Raw genomic sequence first — 24548 nt, forward strand, 5'->3', positions numbered from 1 at the left:
GAACACCCTCACCGTTTCGGCTTTCCGTTTCGCCTTTAATTTAGATAAAGCCTCACGGAAAAACGAGCGTGTGCTCACAGAGCCGCATTCTTAGCACCGTAGTAATAGCATGCGTCAAGGTCAGGCGTGTCGAATGGGACACTTTTTTTTGTTTCGGCAGGGATAACTTGAAGTGTTGACCTCAGGTCAAGGATGATATATGAGTGTGTGCTGCCCTGAGCTGCAATGTAGATTACTCGGGATGACAATATTCAACAGGAAGTAGGCATACAATCGACTACCTAGACTGATTCCGACAGCTGTTCCTATGGGCACGAAACAATGAATGGGAGTAATATGTTTGGGAAATGCACTAGACTTCAAACACAGGCGAGATGTGTAAGAATTAATCAAAACGCCGTCTTTGCAGACTCGTTAATTAAGTGGCGATTTTTTAACCACCTGCCCGCAGGTCGCGGCGGGTCTCCCTGCCGAAGCGCTGTCATGAAGCGCAGCGGGTGGGAGCGCCACTGGCGGCGCTGTGTGACGCGCCGAGTTCGCCCCGGCCGCGCCGTGACCGCCGCCGCCGCTCTGCTGCTGCTGGTGCTACTCGTCGTGCGCAGCGATCCCGCCGGGAGTGGAGCTCTGCAGCGCCCGGACGATCCTGCCCGGAGTGGAGCTCTGCAGTAGAGGTGGCAAAATGTGGACCCGGGGACCCGGTCTATGGAACCGGTCTGGACCCGGATGGGTCCAGACCGGGTCCCCCAAAATATTTGGCCGGGTCCAACCGGGTCCTATCATTTCCCTGTGCTTTATGTAAATATTAAATTAATATCTTTTATGCTTTGGCAAACATAGTCATAGTTGATGCAATTTCCAGTTCATAAGTCCCAATTCCACTTTTGAATTTTAACATTCCTGCAGATTGGGCTACCTACTCTATAGCATACTGGTCAGTCTTGCTTCAATTTCTTATCTTGTCACCTACAACAGAATAAACAAGTTCTAAGTGCTAGCAATCCAGAAAACATTTCACCAAATGTTTGTACAGATCACTTCCATTCAGTTTGCTGTACAAAACCTAGCAATATTTTGAGCTGTAGAAATCAAATGCCAATAACATATGTAGGTAAGTAGGTATGACTGAAATCCATTTATAAATGGACACAAATCCAATTGAAGCAAGGCTGACCAGTTGCATTCTCACCTGCCTCTTCAAAGACATTGACATACCAAGGTCACTATGCCCACCGGAAATCAGAGTTCATGTTTGATTCAAATGCATTTCATAACTCAAACAGCTTTGAAATTATTTCTATTACGGCCAGAAGACAACTCATAAAACCAACATGCCCTTTCATAAATCCATAAAGCTATAAATGAATCCAAGGCATTCTCCAGAAACCGTAGTATTGATCAGATTTTTAGCCAACTGGCGCCGCATGGTGGCGCTAGCAGAGCGTATTATACATATAGCGCTCTGCTAGCGCCATCATACGGCACCAGCTGGCAAAAAACTTAGTCAATACCAATGCCCTTCTCCAAGGCCAATGATTCCGTGTTGATGTGAAAATGGCGCATTTGAGCGTCATATATGCTATACCTTACGCACACTAATCTACTGCATAAAGGTTACAATTTTGGAACACGTTTGGGAAGAAATCAAGTAAGTCTCAGAACCCTTGGTATTTGTTCTATATCTAAGTACTAACAAAAAAATGTGGTTTGTTTTCTACGTTAATAAATTGGCACTTAAGTCATGATCGCAACCTTGCAGTACTTAAAAGTTTATTGCCATTTGCCATTACGATTTTGCAGTACTTTAACCCCAACAAAATTTTGCAGTGATTTAACGCCTGTTTTGTCCTTGCATTGCTATCGTGTCGACATTTCTGGCGGACCTCACAAAGTTTTGATGTTTCTATTTTGATTTTGAATGTGTTTTCTCGTTTGGGGCCTTGGTCCTTGGATAGTTGATAATATTTGTAAGGACTAATGAATTAATTCTAAAAACGAAAACTTTTACCAAGAATATTAGAAAAGGTATGTATCAGTATGTTATCTTGTTCCATGTTGATGTTAGGTTCTGACTCTGGTGAAGGCACTGCTCCATGGATCCCCAGTTCACATCATTTTTAGCAGCTGTAGTAAAAGTGGCTTAGGTTAGCATGAAATTCATTGGTCTACTTACTTCTTATATTCTTAAATAATCTGGTTCTAAAATACAAACTGTGAAGCAAAGTGAAATGACCATGGCATGAGTTTTTTACTTTGCAACACAAGTGTGCCCAACCCAATTGGAAAGAAACTATTTTATTCTTGCTATACCTACAGCTGTACACAATTTTCATAATGAATTTCGGGAACGGGTCCATCTGGTTCCAACGCTGACTTAGACCGGGTCTGACCGGTTCCAGAAATGTGCCAGTCAGACCGGGTCCGGGTCCGGGTCCCAAAATTTTCCAGTTTTGCCACCTCTAGGGCAGCGCCCGGACGGCACCGCCCGGCCACCAGGGTGAGCGCGGTGTACTGTGTACGAGACGGAGATGAGACCAGACCAGGTGACAGCACAGTATAGGAGTAGTAGATGAGCTAGTGTCTGAGCTGACCTGACCGGTCCGTCCCCAGGGAGCTGGCCGGGGAGGAGGGGCGGGACCTGGTAGCGGCCGCCGACCGCCGGCTGCCGCCCGCCGTCGGTGACGGCGCCGCGGTGTTCGCGCTGCTCGAGGCCACCCTGAACGCCACGGAGCCGGCGGCGGCGTGCCGGAGCCGCGCCGCGCTCGGCGGCTGGTGCCTCTGGTGCGCGCTGGTCAGCGTCGACGCCGACTCGGTGCTCTGGAAGGCCGGCTCGGATGGCAGCAAGGAGGTGTGCCTGGACCGGCTGCCGGACGCCGACGGGCCGCGCCGCTGCCGCGTCATCTCGGTCGGCATCAACAACGACTTCAGCTTCGACCTGGCGGCGGCGCGGCTCGGCTGCCGCGTGGACGCCTTCGACCCGACCATGGAGCGGCCGGACGGCTGGGTGGCCGAGCGGCTGCGCTTCCACGGCGTGGGTCTGGCGGCGGCCGCCGGGCCGGCGACTGTCGGCGGCCGGCCGGTGCCGCTGGACACGCTGGACGGCCTGCTGCGGCGCGCCCAGCTGGCCCGCGGCCCGGTCGACTACCTGAAGCTGGACATCGAGGCGGCCGAGTGGACGGTGCTGGAGGCGCTGCTGTCGGCCGGCGGCGGCGCGCTGCGCCGGGTCCGCCAGCTGACGGTCGAGCTGCACCTGTACCAGTGGCAGCCGGAGCTGAGCGGCCGGCCGCCGCCCGCGCTCACCTCTCGCTCGGCCCGACGCATGCTGCGCCTGCTGACGGCCCTGCGGCTCGCCGGGTTCGCGCTGCTCGACACCAAACCGTACAAGAGCTGCACGCCGGTGGCCGGCGGCCGGTGCATACCGTGGATCTATGAGACGCTGTGGGTGAACGACTCGGCGCCGCTCGACTAACGCGGCCGGAAATCGGCAGCGGGAGCGGTGACTCACCTTATCTTTACCGTCCAAATCGAGTCAACTGGCGACAGCACCGTCCGAAGCGGTGAACCGATGTGACATTGCTAAAGGTGACAGCTGACTTCGATTCGCGATTACTGTGACTGTGGACAATGTTTGTTCTTTGTATGATGTCAACGAATGCTCACCAGTGCAACAGACATGCACACTGCGCACAATACCGACGGGAAAATAAGTAAGGTGGAACGGATCGATGCTGTGCTGTGTGTAAGTGTATGTGGTCGTCCGGCGTCGGCGCTATCGCGAGTAATTAATGGCAACCAAAGCGTTTTATTTTCCTTTTAGCTCACGACGGAATAGTGGGTAGGTACCTAGTAGCCGTTTTCACGACGGGCTATCCGGCAAGTGCACCTAATTTGACCAGATCTGCACCTAATCTCTTTTACAGCAAATATGTTTATTTTATGAATTTATTTTAGTGTTTTAATCGATGATAGGTACCTACTCTCTGATAATATGACAAAGCAGGCATTTAAGCAATTAGTGCAACCCTAGCTGATAGCTAGGTACCTACTAAGAGACACACTGAACCTAATTTGACCAAATCTGTACCTAATCTGCACCAGATGTGCACCAAATGTGTACCAGATGGCCGTCCTGAAAATGGCCAGGTACCAAAAGTACCTGTTTGGTCCCTTGCTACCTCGGGAATTTTAGTAGTTTTTTTTTTGTCCCATTTAGGTACTTCGCTGGCCTATTACTCAAGTTCCATCCATCAATTTGAACTGAACATACACAATAAAGACGACGCATTAGACCATTTATAGCTTTTACTAAGGTGACTATTCTCGGTTAGCATTATCACGAATCAATTCACTCGTACCATTACCAAACGGCTGGTGCCTGCGAGGTAGGCAGCCCGCACAGCACGCACTATAGGCGACCGCCGCCTATACCAGCGGCGACTGCCACTCCGGCCGCAGCCCAATATTACAATCTACTACCATTTCGGCGGTCGGTATACATGTTACGGGTCATATGCTAACTTAGGCAGTATGCACACTGCCCGGGCAGTATGCAAACTACTCAACAGCCCGGGCAGTATGTAAACTACTCAACAGCCCGGGCAGTATGCATACCGCCCGGGTAGTATGCATGCTACCCGACCCCTATGGCCAGTATGTATGCATACCGCCCAAAAGCTTGGGAAGTTTGCATACTGCCCGCTTCTTGTCTTGAAGTTGTGTATTCCATGTCCATTTTCAAAATATTAATGGCTCTCAAAGTGACGTAGCTCAGCCGCGAAGTCTTTTTGCCGTCAAACGTGATTTATCAATTGAAGGGTGGAATAAGGATTGGAATATAAAGACTTAAAATTATTTTCCCAGACTTTCATTGTTAATTAGCCAGCGGCCAACAAGTCATTTTCATCTGAAATGACGACAGATCTATAGTGTCATCACTCGATGGCTTTGGTTTGGCACCTGGATCTGTAGAGGGCGTTATTATAGTTTAAATAGCTAATGTTGCATGAAACCATTTACATGAAAGACGTTACAAATTGCTATGGTCAGGTTACCAGGTCAGGTCAAGTGACCTTACCTCAGAAAAGTTAGAATGCTCGCCCATAGCTACACCGACTGAACGATCGTTTTGAAACTTGTAGCGATTAATAAGAGTAAAATTAGGTACAGAATGCAATGCATGTATGTAAATTTTATCATCAACCGAGGACCTTAGGTCAGGTTAATTTTGCGCAGTCTCCCTTAGAAGTTTAGGTACAGGACAAAGTTGAAGAACGCATTTTTGGATGAACGTCATTCTAAACACTCTCAAACATCATGTTACAGATTAACATGACACACTGGATCGGAAAACTGCACCTGTGACCCCTTTTTATGACTATGAGGTCATATCAGTTCATAAAAGGTCTTCAGCAATTCTTTGACGATAATTTTTTATGGAGACGTTTTGGAGCGATGGAAACAACCTTAGATGTGTTCAGGTCAAAGATAAGGATCGAACCGATAAAAACGATATGACCTTTTCATGTCAGGTAATGCCCTTGACCTCAGGTCAAATTTTGAGCTTAGATCAACTTCGAATGCTTTCCAGAAATCGCTAAAAGAGCTATCGCATACGCTGATTTGTGGGCGAATTTGTAAAAAAAAATGAAAAAGGCGAAATTTGGCCTTTGATAAGCTCTGGTGCCCTACTCTTTGACCTGACCCAAAAAATGACTAGAGTAATTTCGTCATGATTTTTGACGCTATTTAAAATGCCGGTTACAGCATCTTACATGCCGCTTACTCCTGTACCGCTGTGGCAAGGAGCCGAGCAGGGGTGTTCAACCCCCCCCCCCCACCACCACCACCACCACCACCACCCCACCAGCCCGGCACGGCTGGCGCCGAGCACTGCCCCGACGCGGGTTAAAGCGTCTGTCATTGACATGACTCGTATATGCCAGCTATTGCACTAACTAGTCTCACGAGCCACGGTCAGCATACTGCCCGAGCAAACATCTTACCCGTGAGATGAAAGGTGGGTAGTATGCATGCTACCCGGGCAGTATGCAAACTTCCCGGGCGGTATGCATACTGCCCAAGGGGTCGGGTAGTATGTATACTACCCGCCGCGGGCGGTATGCATACTGCCCGGGCTGTTCGGCAGTTTGCATACTGCCCGGGCTGTTGGGTAGTTCGCATACTGCCCAAGTTAGCATATGACCCGTAACATAATATTCTTTTAGACAAAGACCAAACGGAAACATAGGTTTTTAAGGAATGTCGAGATGCCGTCAATGTGACCGGGTGGCCGACAGCCGACGCGACGGTCCCGTGTTGCTGGGCGCCCCAGACACCCAGACCGAACACATTAAAGTGAACCAGACGGTAAAAAAGAGGGTCTAGACATGATAGGGCATTGCCAATTGGGGCCTCCATCGGGGAGTGGGACGTCTAGTTTCCTTCTCCACACTATGTATGTAACTCATATAGCTCGTACATAACTGATTTACATGTAGCTCGCGAGTGAAAACCCTAACGGGGCCAATTATGAGTGGACACTCCCATGAACTATCCCACCTCGCGGTACATACTTCGATCGGACCTCGCACCATCACGACGCGGGTTAGCAAGAGCAAGTGTCTGCTCGACAATGTCCCTATTCACTGAGCATATGTAGGTACTGCCGGCGGAGAAGTGACGCTTCATCACCATAAGGTGTCGGCGCGCCCATAAGCCCCGCTCTAGCAAAAAGAGAATCAGGAATTACGAAATACTGATACGATGCCGTTGACTGTCGAGCCTCTTGCACCTGTCCCAGGACCCAGACCATAGACCATGAGATGATCCGCTGGTCCCGCTGCCGAGGGGTTAAAGCCCCCTCCCCCCTCCCCTCCCCGTGGGCGGCAGTGACGTCGTTGGCTGGCGTTCGGCCCGCGGTGGGGGAGGAAAGGGGGTCGGGGTCCGATGGCAGCTGACACGGCAGTCAGCTGATAGGGTCGGGTCGCCCGTCGTCGGCCGGGGCGGGGGGGGGGGGGGCGGTCGCCACCGCGCAGGACCGCGTCGGATCGATAGCGGACCTCGGCTAGTCATCTGTGCCCGTCGGCCTCCTGTGGACAGAGTCTTGTCCAGGGCTTCCCTCAGTCTGACTGCTTTCAGGCTGTTTCCGGAGGAGCAGTCAGCGGTCTCAGTGTGTCGGCAGTGCAGTGTGAAGCCACTCACCAGGTGAGCAGTCAGGGGCGTCAGTGCAGTGTGAAGCCACTCACCAGGTGAGCAGTCAGGGGCGTCAGTGCAGTGAGCAGCCGCCCACCAGGTGAGCAGTCAGGGGCGGCATGTGCGGTGCGCAGCCACTCACAAGGTGAGCAGTCAGGGGCGTCAGTGCAGTGTGAAGCCACTCACCAGGTGAGCAGTCAGGGGCGTCAGTGCAGTGAGCAGCCACTCACCAGGTGAGCAGTCAGGGGCGTCAGTGCAGTGTGAAGCCACTCACCAGGTGAGCAGTCAGGGGCGTCAGTGCAGTGCGCAGTGAGCAGCCACTCACTGGTGGGGTCAGCGCCATGGCGGCCCGTAACGACCGGACGATGGTCTGTCCCGGCGACAGCAGAACAGACAACAGTGCCGCCAAACCACTGGATAATTGAGTGAACATAAACGTGAAAAGTTGTGCATTTGTACTGTTAACGTATATTATGGCATATGACGATGCCTAATGGTATTTTGAGCCGTGTGCATTCGGGTTGTGTCCGCACATAATCGGTTGTTTACTGTCTGTGCCAGTGACCTTCAGAACTGCTGCAGGATTCATGTCGACCAGCCCGGGTCAAGTCTTAAATACTTTCATTAAATACCTTCATTATACCTAACAATAAAAAAACGAGAATATGCTTTGAAGTACCTACCACGTAACTACCACAGAATTAGTATAGAGTTTGGTTTTCCTTAGTTAGCAAGCTACCTTTATTACATCGTCAGGAAATCTTATCATAATTTGAAAATATTTCGGCCAATGTTCGCATACAACTTGGTAAAAATAGTCTCATTTTTTTAGCAATTCGTTGGTGGTAATTGCGTAACCAGAACATTCCGCAGAACACTGGTCGGTCGTGAGTCCATTGTCCTGTGACACGGCACCGTTTTTACTCTTTATCCAGTTGTTTGGCTCAGTGAACATTGGCGCCCTGCTCGACTGCGCCACTGCTCGCTGTCGAGCAGCTCTCCATTACCAGACACGCCGTACCCCGTCACATTAATGCGGCCGTCTGTCCGTCGACGCCCGCTGGAATCGCTTCGCTGGTATGTCATTAACGAGCTCTGTGACGGCGCCTACAAAAGGTGGCGGTCGCCATGACGGGCCATCCAGAGCAGTGGAGCGGCCAGCGACAGCGGGACGCGTCTGAGCTGCGAGAGCACCTGCTGAGCGCGCCCGGCGGCGACACTATGGCCAACAGCACCACCACCAGCGGCAGCAGCGGCAGCGACAGCGGCAGCAGCGCGGCCCAGCAGCGGCTCGAGGAAAAGCGCCGCGAGGCGGAGGCTCAGGGCTCCGGCGCGGCGCCTGCCTCCGAGCGCTGGGCCATCCAGGTAAGACTGACCGACCGCGGCATACCTACAGGTCACGCGGGTAAAACGGAAACACAAGCGGCAGAACTGCAGGCGCCGGTCAGTATATACAGGGCGGTAGGCGCGCACAGTCTGCTGGTTTGCCTGCCCGCGCCCGCTGACCCGTCAGCCGCCGCCGCCGTGAGGGGTCTCACTGCCATGGGAGACCGCCCGGGCGCCGGTCTCGGCGCCCCTCCCCCACCCCTACCGCCAGTCTCAGCGCCCCTCCCCCACCCCTACCGCCGGTCTCAGCGTCCCTCCCACCGCTCCCCCGGTCTCAGCGCCCCTCCCCCACCCTCCCCCGGTCTCAGCGCCCCCACCCTCCCGCCGCGGACAGGTGTACGCCGCGCTCAGCTCGTCGCTGCTGACCGGCCAGTCGGCGGCCGCTGCCAGCTTCGGCTCCATCGCCGTCGACCACATCGAGCGCGGTCTGGGCTCGGTGCCGGCCTCTGACGGCCAGCTGACGCTCTTCTGTGAGTGCCGAGCGACGGCGCCGGCGGCCGCGCCACAGGCGGCCGCCCGGGCCGCCGCCGCGGGGATAGGTGACGGGTCAGGCTCAGGGGTCACCACGGGAGCGGGACGGGCACACACACACAACTCCCAGCAGACACAGACGAGTGGAGCGAGATCGCACTGGGTGCAGCCGACTGCATCTTTGGCCATGCAGTCGTGGTGTCGCCAAACCCACAATGTTCGATTATAAAGTTGAATAAAATGCCACATTGAATCAATTCCTATCATTCATTACAGACATATTATTTTGCATCAAACAGACATTACAAAGCTATTCAATGCGAAAAAAAGATTAATTTGCAAGGCAACAAAGTCTTAGAAATCAGCTGAAGTTGGTGGGGAAAAACGCTTATTGGTGGGGCAAAATACCTAGTTGGTGGGGCAGCCGCCCCACCAACTGTATAGGAAGCTCCGCCCCTGGGTATATGAATATCGCACGATGACAGCGTATGCCAAAGGTGCTGTCGGCTTTACCCAGCCGCGACACTGCACAGTGCACATTGTTTCAATTTTATCGTCAGTTATGTGACACGATAGGAATTTTAGGCATTCCCAAATATTAAATAATGCCCTGGTAGCAAACGCCATAGGCCTACTCAACCGATTGTAGCAGATGTTTAATAAGAAATAGTCTAGTTTTCTTCCAATTGTTCATTGCAATTAAAATCAAGAATCTTAATAAATAGGGTAAGGTGCCTAATTAGCGACCCCCTTAATTTGAACCGTCATTGCTCACGCTCTGTGGGTGCCACTGTATTACTGGTTTGATTTTCGGAGAGATCGTTCATTTTTCTATTAAAATATAGTCATTTTCTGCCCCAATATACACTAACTTATTTGTAGTGAGCATTTTAGCAAACCATTGCAAAAAAACACTAATAGGGAACTCTTCCCGATTAGCGACCGGGGAGGGTCGCTAATAAGTCTATGGGTTTCCCCCATATTAAAAATGGCAAAAAATGCGACGCCTGAAAAGATGAAATATGATCTCAAAAAGGTAACCTATACGCAAAGCACTCAATCACTCGAACAGGAACGTTTATCCAACACATTTACGTAAGTAAAAACTGATCACGTGATGCACCGAAGGCGTAAAGAAGGCGGAAACCCAAATTTTGCGGGCTATCTCGTATGATATTCGAGGTCCGCGCTGAATTCGGCACCCCTGCAGTTGGTAACGACATTTGGCATCCCCTGCCACACATTGCAACTTGCAAGCTTCAGCAACACCTCATTTTCATTTCTTTCTTTTCCCCTTTCTTTCCCTTCTTGAGCTATTTGCGACCATGTCAGGCGCAAATAGGAAATATGAGTTGCGACACATTTTTAACCGCCATGCTGTGCACAGTTGAGCGATTCACTATGGGAAAACGGCAATCAATTGAAAAAGGAATGTCGACTCAAAATAAAAAAGGCGCATCATCCTAATGTGCATCGCTTTTCATCAGAGAGGGACCAAACACACATGTTTTGGATAAGAAAGTTAACATTTTTATACTCACCTGAAACGTCCCACCAGAAACATCGACGACCGGAAAATAATTTATTTTGATAACCAAAGTATGGCTGACCTTTTGACGATGTTTTTACCCCGTTTTCTCCTGCCAGTTTTTCTGTAGGGAGGTAGGTCGCAAATGGGAAAGGGTCGCTAATTTGGCACCTTACCCTACCCAGACAATCATTTGACACAACACCCGTTTATTTATGTGCGTAGGCTAAACTGTTACACAGTCAGCGGTTGGCTCATATAGCAACTGATTAAGATCGATAACCGGCTGCCATTAGATACTAGGACATGCAAAACGCATATGTGAGGTGTGCATGAGTATTGCTAATTAGGCCTATTTGCTGCGTTGTGTGATTGAGTGTGATAAATTGCCTGCTTTTAACACTTGTCTTCTCACATAATTTGCACTTAGCACCCTGCTGCAGCATAGATACTGAGATAAAAACCGATCCGATAAAACCAGTGAGATCAAAGTCACCAACCATGAGGCACATACAAAGTCATTTTCATGCATACATTGCGACGATGTCTCACCCTTTGAAAGCCCCACGAGGACGACTTGCGGAGCAGGTGCAAAAACCAATCGAAATTCCGTTTCATGTATGGAATTATGAATCAAACTTCACACTTCCGTTTTTTTTCTCACAAAAATTAACGTTGTTCTGATGGCACATGGCTGGTGGTCTTTTAAATCAGACTTTTACTTGATCAGAATGTTTAAGTTAAGCAGATGATATTACTGAATAAATTGACTCTCCCGCCGCCGACCTACCGCCCAGTACCCACCAGTCGGTGTGCATAACCCTTCGTAACGCGCCAAGACCCAGCCGTTAAAGGGACCCTCCCACCTTCAAAAAAGTTTATGAATTGGCATGAAAGTGATGTCGCTCGGTTCAGAAAGAGCGAAAACGAATATCTACCAAATTCCACCGAAAAATATTCACCGGTTTTCAAGATATTAGACTTTTACTTTTGTTTACTTTTTGGGATCTCCGCTGTTCCTAGCGACTTAATTTGGAAGCAATAGTTTGGCAGCTGAAAGTGCGGCACTTGTTGCGCGCAAAGCAGCATATACCACCGCGTGCTACAGAACGTTTTAGTCAAACATTTAAAAATCGTTCGATATCTGCGCTGACGTCACACATTCAGAGGGATATTCCTATGCATTAGCCCCTCTGAATCAAAATGCTGCAATTTTGAAATTCAATATTTCCGATTTAAGGCATTTCTCGATGTTGTGAGTGCCGAAACCGGTAATTGTGAGCCAGGGACCCCATTTTGGCTAACTCAACTCCAATCTAATGTTAAGGTGGGAGGGTCCCTTTAAAAATTGGCTTATAACCATTACTGGCACCCACACCCTGGAATGACAGCAAAATCCACACTGGTGCATATGTGGCATATATTATGTGACATTTCAGGCGCACTTTGTTTACCCAGTGCATGCGATCTGTCCACTTATGGTGCACTGCATAAGATCATGGTCATATGCTATAGATTATAGATATAGTTTCTGGTTGGCGCGGGGTGCACACCGGCCACTCGGTACAATGGCTGGAAGTAGGAGTTCGGTTCACATAAATAGGTGTGTGCGTCTACTGGAGAACGATGCTCTGTCGTGATGATGCTGCAGCCCGTATCTCATTCATAACGTATTGGTTGTCCCCGTTATTTTTTAAATGTTTACCTACCTGTAGCAAATGACACGCGTGGCCACGGTTTTCCATGACAGTAGATAGCTGTAGCTCATGTTTTTTTTTTAATGAATGCCTATTTAAGTTGCCATCTTATTACAGCTAAAAACATCATCTCTTCATGACGCTGGGATATTTAAATGCTACTTTTAGCCCCCGTGGTTTACGCAATGGCCATTATTCCCCAGCTCATTTTTATAAGCCCCGTTGTTTTCGATAAAAACGTATAATTATGCTCCTTGTGTAGTTAATGACCGGCGTCTGTGATTTCGATTGTTACCACCGTGTTTTCTCCGTTTGTCCGCCCAATTTACCCAATGGAATGTGTGCTTCCTGCGTGTTTCCCTGTCTTCAAGCGATGAAAAATTGCCATGAAAACAACAGACGAGTACCTATCATCGTCAAAAGGCCGTGCATTATTGCACGACATGGTCACAACACAAAGGAGTTGAAAGAAGGAAAATATTGTGAATTTTTATTCAAAGCAATAATTTGCTTTCTTGATGCACACGCTTCTAGTGTTTTTATTACTTTTTTGCATTGCGTGATTGATGAGAATCAATTTAAAGGTCTTGTCTCCAACAAGAAAACCAAATTTGCTTTGAGCGTTAAAGTGCTAAGGTCTCGAAAGATGTCTGTTTTTTATATATGTATATACATTATTTTGTAGAAGAACGCACGCTCAGGCATGACGGCTGCTTGAAAGCCACTTATCGAAAAAAGAAACGTATCTATCAGAACCACAGCAAGCAATTGAAAGTTGAAAGATTAAAAAGGAATTTGTCTACAACAAAGATCTGCGCAATCTGCCCTGATCTGCCCTGAAATATGTAAAAAGAGACGACAGAGATCTGCAGCTTTTATTTAGGTGCCTTGCCTTAACTATATAGTTATACATATTATCATATACCACTTCTAATAAGTCCTCTTTAATTTTTGTTCGGCGTTATTGTGCATGAATAGGTTCTTTGTTATCGCTTAGGTTTTTATAGCTTATTATTCAAATATCACATAGTTAGGTGCTTTGTTTCACTCGTCATCTAAACAAAGACAGTCACTATGCCGCAGGTTTCTGCGCCGAACCAGACTTCGGATGTATTTCAGCCAAGGTAATTGGGACATAAATTCATACAGCAATAGTGAAAAGAGACTTCAGACATCAGACGCGCTGCGCAACCGCCAATAGAACAGTGACAGCAGTGCACTCAGTCATCGCAATACATCGCGGCTTAGCTTGAGACACAATCCGAGTAATTGATTGGCTCTTGCGCGTTCCGAGCGTGGCGGTCTTTGGCTTCTCGCACTATTGCTTTGTGAATAAATGTTCTCCTCTGCAATTGCTTGAGGTGTTGTTTTTACCTTGTTCACTACTATAATAGACATAACTAAAAATTTGTCATTGACTTGCTGGTAACACTTTAACATTTGTAAAGTAATGTTTCATATTTGTATTTTTAAGCAGTTGTACCTATAGTATTTCGATATGTCAACTATAACACGAAGATAATCGTTTTATCTTGCATTAATGTAACTGTTTACCATAATCATCGACCTGTCAACATTTTCATGTAGTTTGTATGTTTGAACAATTAACCTGCGTTCATAAGCCACATTTTCGATGCTGGCCAACGGCCAAACGTTTATTGTTCGCGACAATATAATTACAGAAGGAAAATGGGAGAGGAACAACTTGAAAACGGAGCCGAAAAATCCTGAGGAAGGCAAAAGGTACTAACCAGAGGCGCGAGCATTGCATGATTGGGACGGGGCAAACGTGCTATTGATCCATTAAACCAGGAAAATGATGCAAATCATTAAGGAAGACATTCATATATTTTACAAAAAAAAATATCAAACTCAAAAAGCTCTTTTGCTCGGTTTCTATATACAACATTTCATTTTTTTAACCAGCTTTAAATGAAATTTATTGCAAGCGAAAGTCTAATTGCAAGCAACAGAAACAGACGTTTGCCCCCTCCATTGCTACGTCTCTGGTTTCCTTCAATAGAAGCAATGTGCTATTTAACGTCCACCTCTGAATTAGGTAAATCTCCATTTGTCGTCATTAAACGGTTTTGATGTTTTATTGGTGATGTATGATGATGCCTAGGCAAATTTTATATTATCTTGGGTGTACGTAATTTTTATTGTGCTCATATACTAGAAATAATTTGTTTGCGAGGAAATAGTTCACCTTCAATAAGAATTAACTTCGATAAGAAAACTAACTCGATAAAAAAACTTCGATAAGAAAACTAGAATCCATTGGAAAAGACTTAATCAGGACAAATGCTGCTGTTACATTTAACCAGATCTGCATCGAAAACAACTTGCTTCCCAAGTTTACGAATCTTCAATAAGAATGCTGCCAAACTTGCGAAACTAAACCCAGTCGGAGCCCCAGTCAAAAGAGATTGGCTTAAGTATTTGCGCGAACTAGAAAACTTTTCCTTCCTTGCCTTATCATATAGCCATATTACGAACACAAAGCTTGAACCTCTAAAAGTGTTTTGGTTTCCGATCGTGTTTAACTTTTTTAAACAACTTATTTTATTAAAAAAAAACTGTCCTTCCAAAGGGAGTTGACATACCTACCTAAATATCCCTCTATATATGTTCAAAGGTTGCTAATTACTGAGTCGTGCAATCATCAAAGTAAACGTAAATAAATTGAGTGAGTAATGAACTTAAGAAGGTGAACTATTACCTTGCAGTAACATTTAGCAATGGGCATTATCGTTAGTGATACGAGTCAGTTTGCTTAGCATGCGCTCACAAGTTTTCATGCGACGCAAATCTACCTTGCCACGATTATCAAATTTCTAATGCTTGTACGATGCATTTGAACACTGATTGCATCTCAGATGTACCAAAATAACAATCTAACCGAAAACGAGCCATGCTAACCAAACACAACTCGAAATGCTTTATCGGGCCCAGATGATGTTTTAATGTATCACTAAATTAGCTGTCATTCTCGTTTTCCCGAGTTTTCTCAGCTATCCACCAGCGCCCGTTTGTGTTGCCGCCCCGTGCCATTGCCGGCACCGTTTCAGTTGTCGCTCGTGTACACGCGTTCGTGGCCGCATTCTGTTGACCTCTCTACTCCAGGTGCGGTTGCGGAAACCGTGCGGCCTGACCTGGCTTTGTCGCCTCGGTTGGTGGCAGAGTCCACTTCGGATATTCCTCGGAACACAGCGATCGTAAATATGGCTTCTCCTTTTATTTTAGCCTTTCCCCCATTGAGGCGTGCTCCCTTGCATTGGTCAGAATCTCTGTCGAGTCGCTCCTCGCGATTAGGTCGGTTGTTTGTTTCCATTTGGTCCAGCTCGGCGCCGGATTCCGTGAGTAAGGGCAGGGAGGGCGGGCAGATCACTGGGTAACGGCACTCGAGCTGATTCCCTCCGCGCTAGGGGGACGGGGGGAGAGAGGTGCCGCGCGCCGCGGACGGCCGCTGACGCCCTGCTGACGGCTTCCAGTGACGGCGCACTTTGTGGGCACCACGCTGGGCTCGCTGGTGTGCGGCGCGCTCGGCCAGCGGTTCGGCTCGCGCACGCTCATGCTGGCCGTCACGCCGTTCTCCCTGCTGGCCTGGCTGGCCGTCGCCCTGTCGCCCTCCGTCGCCACGATGACCATAGGTGAGCAGCTACGGACTCGCCAATGTGCTATCAATGCGCGTCTCTATTTTGACATGATCTGATACAGGCAAGAAGAAAGCCTAATTTTTCAGCAATGTTTTATGAAAAAAGCATGCACTTGGCACCTAAACAACACACCTATATCAGAGAAAAGATTCATCACATAATGGGCAGTGCCGTAGGTCCATACCAAAACAGCATTAGCAAACTTGTAACACACTTCTTTTTACGGAATAAAACCCCAAGCCTTTACCCCACCCGGCTTCACCCTCTGACAGTTGTTGCGGCTCTTGTGTGACGCAGGTCGGCTGTCGCTCGGCTTCCTCACCATGATCCAGATGTCGGCGAACGTGCTGTTCATCTCGGCCACCTCCAGTCCCAAGTACCGCGGCCTGCTCTGCAACTTCATGGAGATGCTGGCGGCGCTGGCCGTGTCGGCCACCTTCCTGGTCGGCAAGTACCTGGTGTGGCGGCACGCGGCCGTGGCCCTCGGCGTCGGCTTCAACGTGCTGGCGGCCGGCCTGCTGGCGCCGCTGCCGGCCGACCCGCTGTTCCTGCTGACGCGCGGCCGGCTCGAGGAGGCGCGGCGCGCGCTGCTCTTCTACCGCGGCGCCGACGCCGACACGTCCGTGCTCAAGGAGCGGGCGGTGACGGCGGCGGCCGCCGATGAGCGCGTCGAGGTGACCTCGCTGGGCGCGCGGCTGCGGCTGCTGCGCCGGCGCAGCCACTGCGTGCCGCTGCTGCTTCTGGTCGTCCAGTACGTCGTCTACTGCTGGTCGGGCGCCGGCGTGGTGCAAAACTACGCCGTCGTGCTGATCCGGCGCGTGGGTATCGCGCTCGACCCGTTCCTGATGACCATTGTGCTGAACCTGAGCCGCGTGCCGATCACGTGCCTGAACAGCGTGCTGGTAGATCGATGGGGCCGGCGGCCGCTGCTCGCCCTCTCCGCGGCGGGCATGGCCGCCTGCCACCTGGCCATGGCCGCCTCGTTCGTGTGGCCGGCCGTGGCGGCGCACCGCTGGCTGCCCGTGGCCAGCCTCTTCAGCTGCATGGTGTTCTTCGCGCTGGGCATCGGTCCGGTGACGTGGCTGCTGCTGGGCGAGCTGCTGCCGCGCGCGCTGCGCGAGCTCTGCGGCGGCTGGATCATGGTGCTGTTCTCGCTGCTGACCGTCTCGCAGCTGCAGCTGTTCCCCGGCATGCTGAGCACGCTCGGCGAGGCGGGCACGTTCGCGCTGTGGGCAGCCGTGATGCTGGCCTACCTGGTCTTCATGGCGGTGGCGCTGCCCGAGACGCGCGGTCTAAGTATCGAGCAGATCGAGCGGCTGTTCGAGTCGCCGCGGGACGGCGCGCAGCCGCCGCGCGTGACGTCGCCGCCGCCGCTCCAGGTGTGAGGCAGCACCACCGCGCCCGGCCGCCGGCCATGGATTACAGGTAATCCATGCGCCGGCCGCGTGAGGGGGAGAAATGCGCACTACGCTTGACACACGCTTAGCGGGGTGGTTACGGACGCGCCGGGTGTCCCGAGCCGGGGCCGAGGCGCGATGGACAGGGCTGTCCGGGGCTCCCCGGGTGGGGGAGCCGCAGCTACTTACCAGTGCCCTGTTCACAAATCAAACGACCATGTCCGCCAATAAAGTTGCTGATTGACTTGTCTCATGCTGTAACGTGTGTTGAAACTTTAACGAAATAAAGATTTATTAACTTTAAGAAATCGTGTGTAAACTAGCGAATTATATAGGTAGGTACTTACCTATGAATTGAATAAGAACTTGAAAACGTATAAAGAAAATGCAAAGCTATCGGCTGCAGCTTTTTTTCTACTCAAATATACCTACCTACCTACCTCTCGTATTCCTACTACAAATAATGATTAATCAGACCTTGCTTTTGTCATTCTCATTCTCAGCACATCTTATGCCCACCAGCACGATCCTTATCAAACGTTTTCAAGAACCGGTTGAATTCTCCATTCTCTCAGCATTAGTTGAAGATACGAGTAGATACGGTGGCGCACGTAACGAGCACACGCCCGTTGCACCAATAAACATAATCCACATGCCACAAGCAAACAAGTCCAGCTAGGCGCTGGCGGCTGTCCGCGGCACTGGTCGACGGCACCAGTCGACCGGAGCAGCTGCAGGGCCACAGCCAGTTACATCGTGTGCCCGTAGTCGCCGCTCGTCACACACAGGATCGAACAGCGCTGGCCACCGCACCGGCCCTGCCCGTGTCCGTGAACTGCGCTTCTGCCTCCGTCGGGTAACTATGTGCGCATGTGTTGGTGTCTTGCCTTCGGACCAGGGGAGTCGTTCTTCTTCCGATCCATCACATTTTGGCCTTTTGTGCCTAAAATTTCAACGCTTTTATACTCATCAGCTACTTAACATTACCAAAAAGTAAGAATTTGATTAATTATATCAACATAAATTTTATTTAAGCTCATCAGCGGAAATAGCCTCAGCCAGCGCCCAGCTAGGGGTGGGGGGCATATTTTCAGCGCATGCTGTGAAAACTTCAGGCCAAGGTCAGGTCACGTCAAGTGACCTTGCCAGTAAAAAGGTGCAATGCCTCCCATAGCTACACCGAGTGACTGATCACTTTCAACTGAAACTTTCAGAAATTGATAAACGACAATATGTGCAAAATGTGAATCTTGGTTTCGATATCGGTGATCTAAGGTCAAGTCAGTTTTCCCACCTCTCCATTATAAGTTAATGGGAGAAAATTGAAAGGCGCCTTTTTTGGACGAACGTCATTCTAAACACTTTCAAACACCGAATTGTAAACATAACACACTGAACAGGAAAATGGCAACCGTGACCCCTCGTTATGTCCCTGATGTCATCTCAGGTCACGAATGGCGTCTAACAGTTTTTCGCTAATAACTTCCGATAGAGGCATGCAAGAACAATGCCGGAACGCCTTAGGTGTGTTCGGCTCGACGATACGGATCGACTGATATGTAACATGACCTTTTCCGGTCAGGTCATGACCTCGATCTGGGATCAAATTTTCAAGTGGACCTTTCAATGTCAAATTATATACCTAGTTCATTCGACGCGTCTCGACGAGCGGAACACGATGCCTGCAAGTGCATAAGTTATGTCGTCAATCTCTTGAGTAAAAAGTTATTGAAAAATGTTTTTCGTAAAAACGGTTATTTTTCTGTTTTGCTCGCTGGAGAAGAAACCGTTGACCTGAGGCTAAATCTGGGGGCACCCTCCAAAAAAGAGGGTTGAAAGGGCTATCGAATGTGCTTTTCCGCGGCGCTGTAGATATCTCTCTTGGTTCTCGAGTTATATGCCCGTGTTTCGAAAAATGTTGAAATAGGCAACATTTTACCTTTGATGGCCTCTGGTGACCTGATCTTTTACTGACCTAAAAATGACCGAGGTGTTCTCGTCCTTATTTTGGACGTGCTCTGGAATGCCACTTACCGCGTGCCACTATACGTGGCGGAGGAGCCGAGTTAGAGGAGGGGAAGGGAAGGGGGGATCCAGCACTCCCAGTGGGACGCAGGTTAATTAATATGCCTAATGGGCTTCCTTAAAGTTCATTTAGTTAAACAACGTCGCAAGATAACTTCGTGTGGTGTCACTCGTTAATATGGCTGTCGTGCCTATGAGCACATGTCAACTACAAGGTGATATCGGTCCGGCCATGAAAACGACTCCTGAAAACGGTATGCTTTCATGTGACCTGATCTGGGTGTGACAACCTAAAAAACAAACAAACAAACAAACAAATAAATAAATAAATACCTAAACAAACAAACAAACAAACCAAAAAGCATTGCATACCTACTCTGGTTTTGAAACGTCAACTTGCAGCCTCTGAGCGTTGCAAGCTTCCGATAATTAAAGTAAAAACAATGCAAATGTACCTAATAGTACAAGCGTGCAAAATCCGGAAGAGAGCGAGCGTCTAACAATGTCAACTCAGAGATAATGATGTTTTGGGTGACCTCCCGCCGCGCCGTGGCTGCCGCCCCGCGCCGGGCGCCTGGAGCCGCCCCTGTCGGTCGGGCCCGCCGGCGGTCACGTGGGTGACCGTCCCGGCACGCGGCGGGTCAGGGGCGCAGGGAAGGGAGAAGGAGCCAGCCGGGAGCTCGCACTGGCAGGGCCGGCCACGTGGTGTATCCCGACACGTGTGTGCCGAGTGGACGTGGGCGAACACATGGACGAACCGGCCGCGAGGTCTTCTAACAATTTTTGTTACATTTTTCACTGACGTTATAACTGAAGATTTGTGTTCAATAGTTGAAACGCTATTCGTTATGCATAAGAGGAAGATTCATAACTTACCTACTTACTTTCACGCGATTAACGCTGATTAACAAGGGTACCCTGAAGATATTCAGCAATCAGCAGATCGACAAGCCCGCTTCTACTGACATCAATAACCGATCGCCAGCCTCTCTCGATAAAAAGCGTTGTCTTCGTCACTTAATGCTAGCTGGACCGCCCTTCTACGCGGTGACTCCCAATCAATCCCGTGCCGGTGAGAAGCGGTTCAATCCGGTAGCATGGATCGTGCCAGGATTTGATAGATGAAATCCTGGCGAACTCGGCGCGTAACTGACAACTCTACTTATAATTCTGAAGGACATCTGCGACAATCAATGTATCTAAATGTAGAGCAAACATGTGGAATACCAGACAGCCGGCACGCCTGCTGACGGTCTGCCGAGTCACCCGAGGCCGTTTGTCATCACCTGCCGAACAATCGCACGACGTCGGCGGGCGACACTCGGGTCACACCAGCGCCGACCCGCGCCGCACGTGACGCCCGCACCTGTGCGCGGACGCGGGGCCTCTGCGGACAAAGGGCTGCTGGCGTCTCTGGCTCGGCGGCGCTGTCGGGCTGTCCTCAGCTGTCCTTTGGGTTATGTCTCGCGGGTGGCGCACCGATTGGGTGCGGCGACAGGTGCGGGTGACTGTCCGCTCGGGCGACCGTCATCAGCGTCCGGGCCACGTCAATCGACGGACGTCAGCAGATATACAGTTGCAGGCTCGCATTTGTCATTCCCTGAACCCCGGGGCACAGGCGGGCCGGAAGCGGGGCGCTGGGCCGTGCAGCTATATCCGTGAGCGGTCGGACGCCGCAGCTGCACACCTGCGTAGTAGGTACGGGAGAGCGCCAGTGACGCTGACCGCGACGGTGCTCACTGCGTCGAGCTCCACAGCCGCGCGACAAACTCACCTAGGTAGGTAGCACCTGAGGTAGGTGTTTGAAAGAACAGACTCCCGTATACCTACTCTTACCAGCAATAGGACTGTAAACTTAGTGACTCGTGCACGACAAACCTTCAGTTCGGTTGACAGGAACCCCTTGTAAACGTTGAAAGTCCCTACAGTTTTCCTGAAATGCGTCAAAAGCGGCTACACATTTTTTTCCCTGCACATACCTTTTGAAAAAAAAACAGCTCTGGGTCACCTAAGATCAAGTCACAGTGACACGTCAAGTGACCTCGCCTCTGCGAAAAAGAAGAAAATGTTCGCGCTCACTCCACCAACTGCATGACTGCGGTTAATGCAGTTCCAAACCTTTCCCAGATTGATAAGGGTGACTGAATGCATTTGATATGGTAAATGTTCCTATTCGCGACCTTTCCCGATTTGCGACCCCACCCTCTTGATCGAATTAGGCTGGAATATGAAACTCGATATATTTATTAATAAATTTATTGTATGCGTTTAAACACACGCATATACGCACATACTCTTGCCCCATTGCCCTTAGACAGTTTCACATAATTAGCGAATTTCTTACACAAATAGACCAGTTTAGAAGTGTTGGTAAAAATTTATCGACACCTAAACTGACATGATTGTTAGGGCAAGAACTAAGATGCCTAATAAGCGGCCCCTTAGCCCTCGCCCTGGCAGGGGGGTGGCGATGCCCCCCCCTAAGGTTTTACGAAAACAGCCGCCGCCAAATTTGGCACAGCCTATGGGGCAGCCTTTTTACATTGACCTGGAAATTTCAGGTCCGGGTGACCTTGGGTCAGGTCACCAGGTCAGAAAGTCCGGTACAAGGTCATGGTCAAATTTCAATTTTCTTTATGCACCTGTCCAACTCACAGTTTTTGACTGATTTCCTTCAAACTTTGTCTATGGGCTTCCCCATAGTAAAAATGGCGAAAAATCTTACCCTCGAAAACATGAAATAAGATACCTAAATATAGGCTAGCATATACGCAAAGCACTTAAAGGGACCCTCCCACCTTCAAAAAAGTTAATGAATTGGCATAAAAGTGATGTAGCGTGAATCACAAAGAGCGAAAATGAACATCTACCAAATTTTACCGGAAAATATTCAACCGTTTTCGAGATATAAGACTTTTATTTTTGTTTACTTTATGGGAACTCCGCTGTTTCTATGACGTCACAAAAAGTTTTCTTTACGTCGGCATTTGGAAGCAATAATTTGGTATCAAAGTGCGACAAATATTGCGCGAATGATGCGTTTATCTTATCAAGGTCAATATATGATGGCCAACAAAGGATTCCAGGACAATTCTTCTTATGGCATTTTTTCGTATCGCAATTCTTCGTCTGCAAATCTTCGTCAGGGCATTTATTCGTATCGCATTACTTTGTCTCGCATCAGGGTATATGAAAATCGGCTCGCATTTCTTCTTCAACGCAAATATATGCAAGAGTAAGCATTGATGGACAAATAAATGCACCGACGAAGATTTGTAGACGAAGAAATGCGGACGAAGAAATGTCATGCGAGGATTCGTTCGGGTACCATGACATTTATGTGATTTCAAAGTCAAGGTTTACAGCTGATCTGCTAAATCAAGCCAAGAATCCAAACTATCAAAAAACTATAAATATTTGTATTTGTTTGTCTGTCACAGAGGTCTCAAGCAATATAAGGTTGACATATGTTGAATCAAAAATCTACTGCCACAACTCACATCTCCTGCCTTAGTTTATCATTGTTGTTTTAACTTGCTTTTGTGGTGCTGTGGGGCAGTTCACCACATATCAGTGACTGGATTTTACGTTAATCAGAAATGGAGAATATCAACCTGGTGCGTGTTCCAAAAATTCAATCAGTTCGATCCAAACGGCCCCAAGTAAAAGAATTAATTTAAGAGCGGATTGTTATATTTTAAGTTCCAAAACGAAGGCAAAAACCGAAACAACGAATCAGACAATGGAGCGACGAAGAGACGAGAATGAAATCCAAGTTTGCCAAATATGCCCTGCCTAATCTAAGTTATAAATCCCGGACAGAACGGGCCAAATCGCGGAGCCAGACGTGACGCGTCTGCTCGGGCCAAGAGCTCGGCCAGAAGTCCCGGGGTAGCGCGCGGCCCGACGCAGCGGGCCGGGTCCAGACATGCGCAGAAGCACTCGGACACCACGTGGCGACGGATCGAGCGCGGATTGGTCAGCAGACTGCTGCAATGCAGGCTGCAGACACGCGGTCGCATCGTGATGGGACAAAGTTCACGAACAGACACGTCCTGGGCCGCCCCCCAGCGCCGGGGCGGGGTGGCGACGTCACAAGTCGGCGCGCGAATCGGTCTGCGCCGGGAACTCCCGTGCCGGCCGGCGACACACGTGGTTACCACAGTACTCACCGCCTCAGCGCGGAGCGCATACACGATAAGCCAAAACAATCACTTTTCACATCACTCGGTGCGCGACGCGATCGACACTTCACTGCGCGACGCAATAATCACTACACGGTACGGCGCAACGCAATTGTCACTGCACGGTCCTGCGCGACGCAAGAATCACTACACCGCGCGACGCAGTTATCACTTCACTGTCGGCGCCACGCGATCAGGATCGTCCTCGAACGCACGTACGCGGGCGCACTTAAAAGTATCGGAAGTCCGGTTGCGGCCGGAACTGCACGCGGCGGCCGCTGCGGGTGTGCACCGGCGCAGCCGCGGACGGCTTGTCGTCCTCGTCCGGCGATGCGGAAGACGTCACTCCAGGTCTTGAAGTCCTCTTGCTGGACGATCTTGTAGTCGTCGGCGTCTGTGTTGGCTCGTCGGGCGCCCCAGTGGCGAGGGGCCCGAGCGAGGTCGACGGTGACGGCTGCTGCTCCGGAGCCGTAGGCTCGGTACTGCTCGGACCAAGCGTGTCCTCAGGTGGCGGCATGTGTGCCGGTTTGAGTCTGTCGACGCTTACAGTGTCGTGGGCGCCAGTCGGCAGCTCCAACGTGAACACTTTAGGGCTGCGTCTGATGACTCGCGTGGGGCCGCGGTACGGGGACTCCAGAGAGTGCCGCACGCGGTCAACGCGTACCCACACGTGTGTGCATGTCATGAGATCGGGTGGCACGTGCGTCGGTGGTGTGCGGGCGTGGTTCGAGCCCTGTGAGAGCGTGACGAAATCGATTTCTGACATACGTTTTGCCAGTTCTTGGACGTACTTTGTCCCGACGGGGACCTTCTCGACGGCGCAGCGGGGAAACAGCACCTGCGCGCCTGTGACGGCAGTGAATGCCGAAAAACCCGACTCTGCTGGCATGGCTCTCAAACCTAGCAAAACGACGGGTAGCGCGCGCAGCCACTCTTGCCTGCGCGCCCGGATGGCAGCTTTGAGCGTTCGGTGGACTCTTTCCACCATCCCATTACATGTCGGATGATAAGCA

General features: G+C 50.0%; 3 protein-coding genes across 7 annotated transcripts in view; all 3 read left to right on the forward strand.

Moving 5' to 3' along the window:
* The first annotated feature begins 1845 nt into the window (after positions 1-1845).
* On the forward strand, positions 1846-3721 carry LOC122385510. The gene is made up of 2 exons (XM_043373878.1): positions 1846-2022; positions 2608-3721. Exon 2 carries the CDS (start codon positions 2981-2983, stop codon positions 3464-3466), a length of 486 nt encoding a protein of 161 aa, XP_043229813.1. The 5' UTR covers positions 1846-2022; positions 2608-2980; the 3' UTR covers positions 3467-3721.
* Positions 3722-7058: 3337 nt separating this feature from the next.
* Positions 7059-17634, forward strand: LOC122385816 (facilitated trehalose transporter Tret1-like). The gene is made up of 5 exons (XM_043374426.1): positions 7059-7200; positions 8305-8553; positions 8909-9044; positions 15765-15923; positions 16227-17634. The coding sequence occupies exons 2-5, from the start codon at positions 8317-8319 to the stop codon at positions 17312-17314; spliced, it is 1620 nt and encodes a 539-aa protein (XP_043230361.1). The 5' UTR covers positions 7059-7200; positions 8305-8316; the 3' UTR covers positions 17315-17634.
* Positions 17635-18031: 397 nt separating this feature from the next.
* LOC122385581 (endoglucanase E-4-like) overlaps positions 18032-24548 on the forward strand; it is a 32423-nt gene continuing 25906 nt past the window's right edge. The window contains exon 1 of one of the 5 annotated variants that reach the window (XM_043374063.1): positions 18032-18182. The gene's annotated coding sequence lies outside the window, so the exon portion shown is untranslated. Of the gene's footprint in view, positions 18183-20994; positions 21146-24548 lie in introns of those variants that run through there. The other 4 variants (XM_043374140.1, XM_043373986.1, XM_043374211.1 and 1 more) reach the window with 4 other exon arrangements.

This window comes from Amphibalanus amphitrite, unplaced genomic scaffold (assembly GCF_019059575.1).
Source record: "Amphibalanus amphitrite isolate SeventyFive unplaced genomic scaffold, NRLGWU_Aamphi_draft 000001F_arrow, whole genome shotgun sequence".
NCBI lineage: Eukaryota > Metazoa > Arthropoda > Thecostraca > Balanomorpha > Balanidae > Amphibalanus > Amphibalanus amphitrite.

Bases quoted from the DNA above. Each gene is read 5' to 3' on its own strand.
- LOC122385510 (XM_043373878.1), top strand. From the start codon at position 2,981: ATGGAGCGGCCGGACGGCTGGGTGGCCGAGCGGCTGCGCTTCCACGGC.
- LOC122385816 (XM_043374426.1), top strand. From the start codon at position 8,317: ATGACGGGCCATCCAGAGCAGTGGAGCGGCCAGCGACAGCGGGACGCG. The intron at 8,554-8,908 runs GTAAGACTGACC...CGCCGCGGACAG, and splicing joins CCGAGCGCTGGGCCATCCAG to GTGTACGCCGCGCTCAGCTC. The intron at 15,924-16,226 runs GTGAGCAGCTAC...TGTGTGACGCAG, and splicing joins CGTCGCCACGATGACCATAG to GTCGGCTGTCGCTCGGCTTC.